This window comes from Sus scrofa, chromosome 8 (genome assembly GCF_000003025.6).
Source record: "Sus scrofa isolate TJ Tabasco breed Duroc chromosome 8, Sscrofa11.1, whole genome shotgun sequence".
Lineage (NCBI taxonomy): Eukaryota > Metazoa > Chordata > Mammalia > Artiodactyla > Suidae > Sus > Sus scrofa.
The window spans coordinates 5,987,164-5,998,613 of NC_010450.4; the positions used below are offsets into that span (position 1 = coordinate 5,987,164).

The 11,450-nt window shown below is 56.4% G+C and overlaps 1 protein-coding gene across 11 annotated transcripts in view; it reads left to right on the top strand.

Moving 5' to 3' along the window:
• Positions 1-11,450, top strand: part of STX18 (syntaxin 18) — a 117,292-nt gene that overhangs the window by 103,511 nt on the left and 2,331 nt on the right. For all 11 annotated transcript variants that reach the window (XM_021100998.1, XM_021100999.1, XM_021100996.1 and 8 more), the window contains exons 7-10: positions 1,357-1,445; positions 7,651-7,709; positions 9,092-9,161; positions 11,246-11,326. In XM_021100998.1, coding sequence (XP_020956657.1) covers positions 1,357-1,445; positions 7,651-7,709; positions 9,092-9,161; positions 11,246-11,326 — 299 coding nt within the window. The remainder of the gene's footprint in view (positions 1-1,356; positions 1,446-7,650; positions 7,710-9,091; positions 9,162-11,245; positions 11,327-11,450) is intronic.

Below are 11,450 nucleotides of genomic sequence, written 5' to 3' on the forward strand. Positions count from 1 at the left end.
CAGAGGCAGCGCTGAGACGCCAGGCACAGAGTCACCCGTGGGAAGAGCGCCCCCCTAGGGCCTCCACGCAGGAGCGAGGCTTGCTTTCCTCCTCTCCCTGCTCCCGCCCAGCCCCCGTGCGCTGCACAGGCCTCTCCAGCAGGGTCCTGGGTGGCACAGCCCCTTGTGGGAGCTGTGCTGTTTTTCTGCTTCGTCACGGATCTGGCCCGTGGTTATGTGATCATGGTCAAAATAGTCCCTAGATTAAAATGTTCCTACGCCGCCAGTCAGCAGTTCGTGCCCAGGTTCCTGTCCTGGGCCCCTGTGCATCACAGATACCAAAGGGCAGAGTGCATCAGAGCGTGGCCTGGCACACGTACCATCGTACCGGTGGGAGATCCGAAATAACCAAAGTTACCACTACCTAAAGAATTCCTTACAGTGGGACATTGTGGAGCAGTTTAAAGGAATAGATCTGTGTGGCATGATGTAGGATGATCACTAAGATGCATTGTTAGGTTATAAAAAGCAAATTTGAGAATGCATTACCATTGATAGCTTTGGGAAAAGCAAATGACCACGCACACAAAACTATAAATTATTTCCCGGCTGAGGTGGGGCTGGCGAGAGGAGGGAACTGCCCATCTGTGTGTGAATAAGCGGATGGAGCCCCGGGGCCTGCGTCAGAGCACTCGTGGTGGTGTGGCCTGTCCTCTATTTTATACACACACACACACACAGATATACACACACACATATACATACACACACACACACATATATATATCTTAAGACTGAAATTCCCTATACGTTTCGCAGTCTTCTAGAAGTAGAAGGAAGGGTGTGTGTATGTGTTGTGAAGTTAAGTCCACTTGAAAACTGGTCCTGAAGAAGGTCCGTTTGGTTTGTGACCAGTGCTGAGATCACGGCATCACTGAAAATGTGCTTCCCCTCTACCCACGCTCCTGTACACATGAGTGTACACACACACCCACGCACACATGCATGCAACACACGTGTGCATACATACACACACACACGTATAAACGTTGCAAAGGATCTTGCCGCAGTGCCTAAATATGAGCCAGCAGATAAACGTATGTGGACACAGCTGCACAATTCCTTTCTGTCTTGAGTTTTTTGTTTAGTTTTGTTTTCCTGGCCACGCCCGCAGCATGCGGAAGTTCCCAGACCAGGGAATGAACCCGCACTTCACCGGGACCCAAGCCACAGCAGTGACAGCGCGGGTTCTTAACCTGCTGCCCCACCAGGGCACCCCCCTTCCATCTCATTTTTAAGTCTCCCTGCATCCTAAACCAGCCGTTTTTAAAGCACATATTTTGCCTTCTGTTGTCAGTTTTTTTTTTTTTCCAACAGAAAAGATTCCGGCGGAAGCACAACCTGAATTGGGAACGTGGGGAGATGGCAAAGGTGAAGACGAACTGTCCCCAGAAGAAGTACAGATGGTAACGCTGCCCTCTGCCTGACCGCGTGTTCGTAGCTCGTTCTAGTAAGGGCATGTCCCTGAGCAGGAGGTCGTGCTAAATGCCCTGGCCCTGTTATACTGAGTTTTAAAAATTATACATATTTTAGATACATTTTTCCACTTGATTTCCTAATTCCTAGTATGCTTTTCATATGTTTTAAATTTGCAGTAGCATAATTAAAAAAGAAATTGCCTTGGAATAATTTTGCTAATATTAGATGCCTTTTCAGCAGGAGTAAAGTAGTTTTGCATTAAGTGGGTCTTTTAGAATTGCTGCTGTGGTGCTTTTTAATTGTGTGAATCGCTGGTGTGTGGCAATGTGAAGAAAGCATAAGTAACGCCTGAGGAATGAAGAGAGGGACCCCTTAACCGCTCGTCTCCCCTCCTCTTAGTTACCTGTCCCCTCGTTGCCAGTTGTACGTCATCATCTCTGGGTGAGTTTCAAAAGGAAAGTGACAGGTATGGCCAGAGCCCCAGCCTGCTGGTTTCCAGGAAGGTCTCTGCACAGCTGTCTCGACATTGGCGTGACACAGCCACATGTACCTGGGGTTGGGAACAGACCAGCAGGCCCGCAACCTGGAGGCCTCGTGGTGCGGACCACAGCACGACTCCAGCCAGCAGCCAGCACCGCCCAGTCCAACTGAGAGAGGCTGAGGGCGTTGGCCAGGGAGTGGCAGTGAGGGCAGAGATGAGACAGATGTTGGGCAGTGGCCTGGACCTGGTGACCCACTGGACAGCGTGTGGGCAAGTGTGGGAGGGCTAAGAGCCTGGTGCCTTCTGACTGGGGAGGCAGATGCCAGGGCCAGAGAAGGGGGCAGGCGTGCGGCAGCTGGGCAGGTGGGGCAGGCGGGAGATGATGCCTTCCTCGTGGACAGTTGTGAGTTTGAGGTGCCTGGTGGATTGTGGGACCCCGGGCTCGAAGCTCAGGCTGGAGATGTGAGTGGGGAGACTCGTGTGAAAGAGCGGGGGCGGGGGCAGGGGCGCAGGACGTCACCCCAGGGACACAGCACCCACCCGCCTGAGGGGCAGGCCAAGGCACAAAGCCGGGGGGCATAGCAAAGAACACTCGGATCCTGCTCCCTGAGAGTGGCCAAAGTGTCTTTAAAGCCGCCTAGTTTTTCTTGAGTTTATACAAACTAACTTTACTATTGAAGAGGATGCCGTGTTCCCGCAGAGATGGTGCAACATGACCACGTACCTTTGCTAGAGCTGAAAATATGTGCAGCACTGTCCCTTCATTAGGAAAGAATGAATCTGTATTTAGGCAGAACTTAGCTTCTAATTACGGCTTTTTAAAAATACCCTGCACCCCTTCACGTAGGAAGTAGCTGGAAGAATAGCTGTCTGCTGCCTGCCAGAGGAGGGCCTTTCCCCCGCCGACGGTGGGAGCAGCAGTGGTTTGTTAACCTTCTCAGATGTGCACTTAGAAGCTGCCAGATGCATGGGGGTTGGACCAGAGCAAGGCTGGCAGCAGGGCTGTCCGATCGACTGATGCTCAACCCCAGAGACGAGGCGTGCATGTGGGCTTTGGGACTTGACAGGGTTGGTTGTGAATGCTCTTTATGTCCCTACTACCTGTATCGTCATGGGCAAATGAGCTCATGAACTCCAGCTTGGTAAGAGTCAGCATCCCACCCCGAGACCACCAGGAACGCAGTCACGTACGTGAGTGTGCCTGGGCGGGGCGGGGCTCCTAGCAGCTGCTCAGCGGATGCCCCTCATAAACAGAGGCCGTGCCTGTGCCTGTGCGGTCCCCTGGTCCCGTGTGCATTCTGAGTGTGATTTAGCTGATGCACGTGAAAGATCATGTGCGTGTCATAGGCTCTTTCCAGAATGACTGTGGTGCAGCCTGCTTCCACTGCATTGTTCTGTCCCAGTAACTGCAGCACATGCCAGTGCCCGGTGCCAGCAATGCCAGCTGCGTCAGCGTCACGTATCAGTGACCTGAGCTGTCAGAACCAGCAGGACCTCCCTGATCTTTGTTGCGTCATCACAGGAGGATTGGGCAGAAGGCTCTATTGCTCAGTACTTTCACGACAAGCTCTTTAATGTTCAACTGCCTTCTTTCTTAATTGCGACTAATAGCCAAGAGATAAGTCAGTCATCTTATCGTCTGACTGACCCGAATCTTATTTAAAAGGCTCAACCCTGAAAATGAAGAGAAAGAAATGCCATACTGTTGGTTTAAATTGGAAAGTGTTATGTAGCAAAGTGTGGTCATAATTCATAATCATTGTTTCGGAATTTTTCCTCAGGGTGAAATAATGAATTAAGCCCCCTAATAGCAATTTAAGTCGTTCTGTCACCCCTGGGAGCAGCGTTACTCATTCCAGGACGGCTGTGCAGTATTATGTGATTTGCACAAGGCATTTCCACGCATCACTCAGGATACAGGTGTCTTAATGCCTCTGAGTTAATGTGAGCAGGTGTTTTGTGGTCAGGCTGAGGGGAACCAAATTGCCCTCCGATGTTACACAGAGAAAACCCCCTCTCTAAGCTCACATTCATTTTACTTGCTCCAGCGAAACCACTGCACTTACTAGTGTATTTCTTGGGATAGTTTTTAAAGACGTGAATGTGACTCGTGTTCCGAAGCTTCATGAAGCGTGTCCCTAGCCCCGTCCTGAGGTGGACCCTGGAAGTACCAGGTGGCCGGCTGGCAAGGCTTGTGGTCTGGGGCCAAGCTCAGCTTACACGTGGAGAACACAAGACCTGTTGATAGCATCTGAGCCCCACGTGGGTGAAAGCTGGAGTCCAGACCCTGGCGGGGGGTGGGGGCCCAGCGGAGGTCAAGGTGAGGGGCACAGATAAAGCATGTCTGCAAGAGCCCAGCGCGGGCCTGGGTGGTGGGCTCCTGAGCCCAGGGGGCAGACTGCTTTCCAGGCCGAGCCCCCTGTGGGTTCGAGCCCCTCCGGGTTCACAGCCTTGGTTCAGTGAACTGCTCTTAGGTCTCTGCATGGCAGGTATTTCTCCTGGCGTCATTCGACACTCAAAGGCCTTAGTAGGAGTGGTTTTCTTTTCAAAACTATAGTGAAAGGGATTGGGTTAGAAAAGGATTTCTGTACCCGTGTGTTCGAAGTGTGGATCTGTATTCTTTGAACCAGATTATAAACCCTTTTGGAGGCCCTGTTTGAAAGTCCAAGTGACTTCTAAGGGGAAGAGAGCAGTTAAATCATGTTGCCTAACACACATGTAGCACACCCCCCCATGTCCAGTACCGCTCTGAGCACTTCACTTATGCTGCTACACGAGTGGAGGGACTGGTGCTGCCCCGCCTGACAAAGTTCCCAGGTCCTGGCCTCTTAGCTCCACGGTTGTTGGCGCCTCGGTCTGCGCCGGGGGAAAGGGCTGTGCTGTGGTGAGACCTGAGCGGGGCACGGAGCGCAGCACGGCCCAGAAAGGCAGGCAGGTGCTGCCACGCCTGTGGGCCCTGCTTGCCCACCTTCCCCATCATCTAGGGCTTCTCACCCCCTGGCCGCCTTTTTTTTTTTTTTTTTTTTTTTGCTTTTTAGGGACGCACTTGCGGCCTATGGAAGTTCCCAGGCTAGGGGTCCAATTGGAGCTACAGCTGTCGGCCTACGTCACAGCCACAGCCACCCAGGATCAGATAAATGTCTGCGACCTACACCACAGCTCACGGCAGTGCCAGATCCTTGACCCACTGAGCGAGGCCAGGGGTCGAACCCGCATCCTCATGGGTACTAGTCGGGTTCATTACCACCGAACCACACCAGGAACTCCCTCATCGCCCTTCCAGTGATTCGCAGAGATGGAGGAAGACCGGCAGGTGTGTCTCCCGGGCCTGTGGGAACCCTGACTGTGGCGCTGATGATGGTGACCAGGCTGCATCCGGGGCTGCGCCTGGCGAAGGCCCCGCCGCTGGGGGCTGCCTGTCCGCCCCGGTGAGCGCCGAAATGACCGGGCGTCACCGCAGCCCTCTAGGATTTGAGACCAGTGTGGGGGGAGCGCCTTCAGAGCGCTCAGGAACTCGCATTGCGTGTCCAGAGGCGAACTCCCAAGGAGACTAAATAACAGTAATTAGCACCTAGCGAGGTGGTGTTGGTAAGCGGCTTATGTGTGTTAGCCCACGTCCTGAGGACTCTGTGGACCCACTGCGATCGCCCCAGTTTGGTGGTGAGGACCAGGGCACGCAGCTTAGAGGTTAAAGGGGTCCTCTCTCCCAGCCTCAGGATCAGGCAGGAAAGGATAAGACCCACCCCTTCTGTTCACAGAGACTGACCACACAGAAGGCCAGGGCTGGGCCAGGGTCACCCCGGTGTGCCTGTGAGGCCACGGCCTTCCCCTGCCGCTGGCACTTGGTGGCTCCCTGCCTTCCTCAGCGGCGGAGAGGCAAGGCGTGCAGGTGTGCTACCCAGACATCAGAAACCGTCCTGCAGCCTGGCCACTACCTTGTCTAACTGAGCCCTGCGTATCGCATTTAATGAAGGCCTTGCACTTGACTGTGAGAAGCAGGCTTTGTTGTTTTTTAAAATGCAGTGTCACTGGAATGCCTGACCCCTGAATGGAGGCCGCTCCGCATAAAGCTGGCCGTTGGCAAACCTCTCTCCTCAGCCCTTGTCACTGCCTGATCCTTGAAGCATGGGTTCCTCTCACGTCCTCTGGGAACCGGGTGTTTCTCAGGTGGCATCTCGAACCCGTGGGCTTAAAAGGAAATCAGAGCCAGAATCTGATCCCACTCCTGACTGCTAACAGGAGCCCTTCGAAAGTAACAGTTACCAAGAAGCCGAAAAAGAAGCCGCTTGTCCTCAAGTTGGGGAGGAAACAGAGAGCTTTGTTCCCAAGGAACATTCTAGTAATAAACCACTGCAAACCTCTAGTTAATTTTGTTTAGGAAGAGTTTAAAAGCATAAAAGAACTGTAGATTTAAAAGGGTAAGGTAGGGCTATCCTTTGTTATTAGAAAAATTCAAAGAAAATACTCCCTGGCCCCCCACAAAAAAAAAAAAAAAACCCAGTAAAGTACCAGAAAGAACTAGTCACATTAGCACCCACATGCTGAACTGTATTTTTTCTTAAATACTGGACTCCAGGAACTGTTGACAGTTAAGTGAGCTGATACTTCCAAACTCAGACCTGAAGTTTTTATTCTCTTAAAGACTTCTGATGCATAATTAGAAGGGCCATCGCAGTTCCTTGTCAGCAGCCAGCAATGGAGCCTGCTGGTGGTTGGGGTGGCCTGGGTGGCCCTGCAGGAGCTCCCCAGCACGTCTGCCCTCTGGAAGCTTTGCCAGCCCACCTGTTCCCTGACCCAGTGGGTGGGGGGTGGAGTGGAAGCCTCTTTGTTTTGACGAGCAGCCAGGGCTGCAGTTTCAGGGTGCTGGGCTCAGGGTCCCCCAGGAAAGACAGCCCCGCCCCAGGAGGAGAGACAGGCCCCTGAGCAGGTGTGGCAGTGCGAGTGCAGAGGATCTTTTTAAACGCAAAGGGGAGAGAGGACAGGGTTAAACCTGCCCCGCTGTGTCTGATGACCAAGAAGGCCCCTATGCTGGGTTTTGAGGGACCAGTGGGAGGCCCCAGCCAGGGCAAGTCCTCCAAGGCTGAGAGCTGGCTGTGCAGAGGGAGGCAGAGGATGGCGCAGATGCTCTTGGAGAGGCAGGTGGAGCCGAGGCTGGTGAACACTGCACCTCAGGCCTGGGCCGCAGGGCGAAGGGGCAGGGCCGGGGTGCGATCTCCTAGAGCAGGGGCTGAAGGGCAGGCCCCAGGAGAGTGTGAGTCGAGGGTGGAGCTTCAACGCGGGGAGGGAAGACTGCAGCCAGGGTGCCGAGCAAGCCTGGCAGGTGAGGGAGAGAGGAGAAGGCGCTGCCTAGAGGAAGCCATGCCTCCCTGAGTGCCCAGGCGGGCGCAAGCAGGGCCGGGGTTGGGGGTGTGGCAAAGGGGGCTGCACAGGCAGGTGCCAGGGGAGAGCCCGCCGGCCCACAGTGGCCTCCCGGGTGAGGTGGAGCCGTCCGGCCACGGCGGCCCCGCGGCTCTGCGGGTTTCACTGTCTCCCGAAGCCTGGCCATCCGCACTCGCGTGCCCAGGTTTCCCGGCTGCGCCGCGTCGCTCCACACGGAGAGGGAGAGATTTCTGCACAGACACACCTGGCTAGACACCTGCCTGCGGCTGGGTAGCTTTGAGACTAGAGGCGGTCTGATGTCATCCTTACCGTGTGTGTGTGTTTCCTTGCAGTTTGAGCAAGAAAACCAGCGCCTGATCGGGGAGATGAACAGCCTGTTTGACGAAGTGAGGTAGGTGCGCGGTTCCTTTGCGAGCACCCCCCTGCCGACAGCTCACCCAGAAACTAGGGGCTTTATGAATCGACCCTGGTGCCCAGGCACCCACGTGTGGCCCTTGAGCCATTTGACAGGGGGGGTTCAGGGAAACAGCCCGAAGTCACCAGCTGCCCTCAACCTGCGGGCCTGTGGGGTAAGCCCTCCAGCGGCCACGAGGCTTGCCGGTGCTGGTGGTTGCAGGTGACGCCAAATGCCATTGCCACAGCCATGTACGGGCTGTTCACTTAGCTTGTCTAAGCAGAAATGGGGGCCTTGTGAGGGACAGAGAGAAGCCCCGCAGTGGCTCCTCTGGGGTCTGGCTGCTCCCTCCCCAAAGGGTCAGCCCCACAGAAGGCCAGTGGCCACAGCCCAGACAAGTAGGTCGCCAGCCTCCGGTGAACGCACTCGGGGCCTATCGCCTGGCAGTGCCAGGGGGCATTCTCAAGGCAAGGCCGGCCTTCACAGGTGCTGAAACTCCATGGGGAGCCCACCCCCGCAAAAGATGGCGCGCCCTGGCGTTGTACCCGCACAGCCCCGGGGACTTAGAGAGCAGGCGTCTCCCTCTGACAGCTGCCCAGCTCTCTGCGGCCTCTGCCCTCCCCGCCCTGTCCCACCTCACGCCTCTTGCCAGTTCTCCTCTCCTTCCGTCACCGGGTCTGGGGGACTCGGAGGCCTTAGGGACACAGCTGGGAGCCGTCTCTGCTCCCTGCACTAGACACGCACCACCCCAGCGCCCCTGAAACAGGCAGCAGCCTGGCCCCGGATGGGACATTTTCAGCCGAATCAGAGGAGGTTTTTCCCAACAGGGAGTTGGTTCGAGGGCTGAATGTCCTTCTTCCCCTGACCTGCTGAGCAGCAGCAAAGCCCAGTGGTCACCCTATTCTGACTGTGGAATCCGCACTGTGTGTCACTGTGGTGGCCGGGACAGGGCTCAGCAGTAGAGGAGACTTTGTCACCGGGCACAGCCTCAGGCACCGACTCTGGAGGCAGGGGCCCTGGGTCAGCGCGTGCGCGGGGAGGGGCGGGCTTCCAGACAGTCCAGTGCCTCCGCCAAGCTGAGTGACATTAACGGGGAGCCAGTGTGCAGCGGGAACCTCCCTCTGCCTGTGTCCTTCCCGGAGCCTGACTGTCCCTCCCCCCCTCCCTCGTGGATGACGAGGTCCCCTCCCCCCTTCATGGATGACATGCTCCCTCCCCCCTCGTGGATGACGTGGTCCCCTCCCTCTTAGCTGACATGGCGGGAGTCCCCTCTTCATGCCTTAGAAACTGCCACTTAGACACTTTCTTCAGAAATGTGTGACATTGCTGTTAAGATCACCAAGTCCTAATAGGTAACGTGTAATCTGTTTTTTATGAAGGCAAATCGAAGGCAAAGTGGTTGAAATTTCCAGACTCCAGGAGATATTCACAGAGAAGGTTTTACAACAGGTAAGAAAAAAAAAAAAGTTGTTTTCGGTTTCAGCTTCAAGGGGGGAATAGACTAAGAACTTGGGACATTTCTCCTGGATTGTGGAGTCCCTGAAGCTGTGTGCCCGCAGCCTCACCTTCCCCGGGCAGCCTCCGCAAGCTGGGAAGGGCTGGGGAGCTGCTAGATTGGTCCCGGATGTGCTCAGGACACTGGGGAGCCTCTCTGAGCCCCAGCCTTTTCGTCTATAAAGTGGAGTGACCCTTGCACAGTTGTCATAGGTTCAGAGATGGCCCCTGGGGAACGCCCAGCACAGTGCCGGATGGGGGTGGCTTTCCAGTCGGCGGTGTTCCAGGCTCAGGTTCGGCCCTCTCGGCATGGCCTGTGCGCACAGGAGGCGCGACTGATCTCGTGAGAGCGTCTCCCTGTCGTTTCTACCTGCCTGCAGCTCTGAAGTTCTGCCTGCCCCTCACTGGCAAGACTTTTAGACACCTGGCAAAGTCTCCCTTTTGTTTTTGGCATCCGCAGACTGGAAGGGTTTGAAAGACAAAATCCCTTTCCTCCACCGAGTTCAGGTGGGCTCCTTGGCTGACGATGCCCCACTCACGAAATCTCCCCGAGCCACCAGCCAGGTCCCTGCGCACTGCGTACACGGGATGGTTCAGGCTCACAGGACCTGCCCCTTGGACTAGCTCGTTGCAGGAACCATTCCAGCGTGTATATGCTAAGCCTCTGCTCAGGAGCCGACACAGGAACGGCTTGGATGCCTTCTCCTCGGAGCCCCCTGCTGTCGGCAGAGGCAGTTCACGCGGCGGGAAGAGCTCAGAGCCCAGATGGAGGCAGACAGGCAGCCCCAGCCGCGTGACCTGCGGCTCCCCTGAGCCCCATGCCCTCTGCACATCGGGGGCCAAGGTCCCCTGGTCGCTCTCTGGGGGTGGTCCATAGGAAGTGCCCCGCCTACCACAGGCTCTGTTTGGGTCGGTTTGTTTCTAGGTGTGGCAGTGGCAGCCGGGGTGCTGCACTGCCCTCCTAGCACAGCGGGGAGCCTCAGCGTGGCAGTGCTTTGTGCAGGAAAATGCCCCAAGGCCTCAGGGCCCTAAAGGCAGTGAAAACTCACGGTCCTGCACTAGCCCACCCGCAGGGGAGCACTGACCACTGTTCACATCTGATTCTTGGTTAGCGGGCTGGTTCTACATTGAGTTCTAGAGAGTTCCAGACTGTGCTGGAGTGGGTGGAGCTGGGAGCACAGCTCCACCCTGTGACACCCAGGGCCCGGGGCAGGACCTGGAGGGACCTACAGGGCGCTAGCTGAGCCTTCCCCGCCCCAGGAGTCTCTGAGTCCTGAGAGCAGTTGCACGTCCACGTTGCAGACGGGTCCCTACCCGCCGCGCATGTGGTCAGCTGGCTCCCACTTGGAGACACTCCAAGAAAGCGTGACTGCAGAGAGCAGAGCCGTCCCTGGCCCTTCATCCTTAGCCTGTGTCACACTCACTGCTGGGAATCAGGCGGCTAGAGGTGGCTCTCCTCTGCGGCCTGTACCCGTCGGGTGTCCCTAAAGCCCAGGCTCAGGGCGGTCCCACTCTCAGACCTGGCGGGTCCCCGCCTGTGCGGGGATCAGCCACACGTGCCTGTGCGAGACCAGAATCTCAGACTCAGCTTTCCAGGTGGTTGGAGTTGAAGGTTTTTTGCAGACAGCCTGCATCCCATTTGGACTTAAGTTTTTGCTTTTTTTTTGAGATAAAATGGTGAAACACAAAGCACCACTCTGAAGCTGGCACGCGCTTAGAAGGCCCTGGCGTGTGGTGGCTGCTCTGTGACCGCAGCGTTTGCTTGTTCCTTACCGCTGGGGAGTGGGCGGGAAGGGGGGAAGCGGAGGGAGCCCCGCACCGCCCCCATCGCAGCCCCACCACCTGGGTGCTGCGTGCCTTGGGCAGAGCGTCCGTCTCCCTTTGGTGAACGGGAGTCTCCTATCTCTCGGGGTGCTGTGGGAGCCTGGATTCACGCGTGTGGAGCCCTGGCCCCCAGGAAGCGGCGGCTTCTGTTCTTGTTGAGACACACTCAGGGCAGGGGCGGCGGGTGTGTTTATCTGCCACCCTTTCCTCCGCAGGAAGCCGAGATTGACAGCATCCACCAGCTGGTAGTGGGAGCCACCGAGAACATCAAGGAGGGCAACGAAGACATCAGGGAGGTGGGTGCTCCGTCCCGTCCCCACCGTCCTGCGGAGGGGCCCTCGGGGGCGCAGGGTCGCCCACAGCAAGGGGGAGGCCAGCTCCCTACATCCAGGCTGGAGAGGCCTGTTGGACCCGCATCCG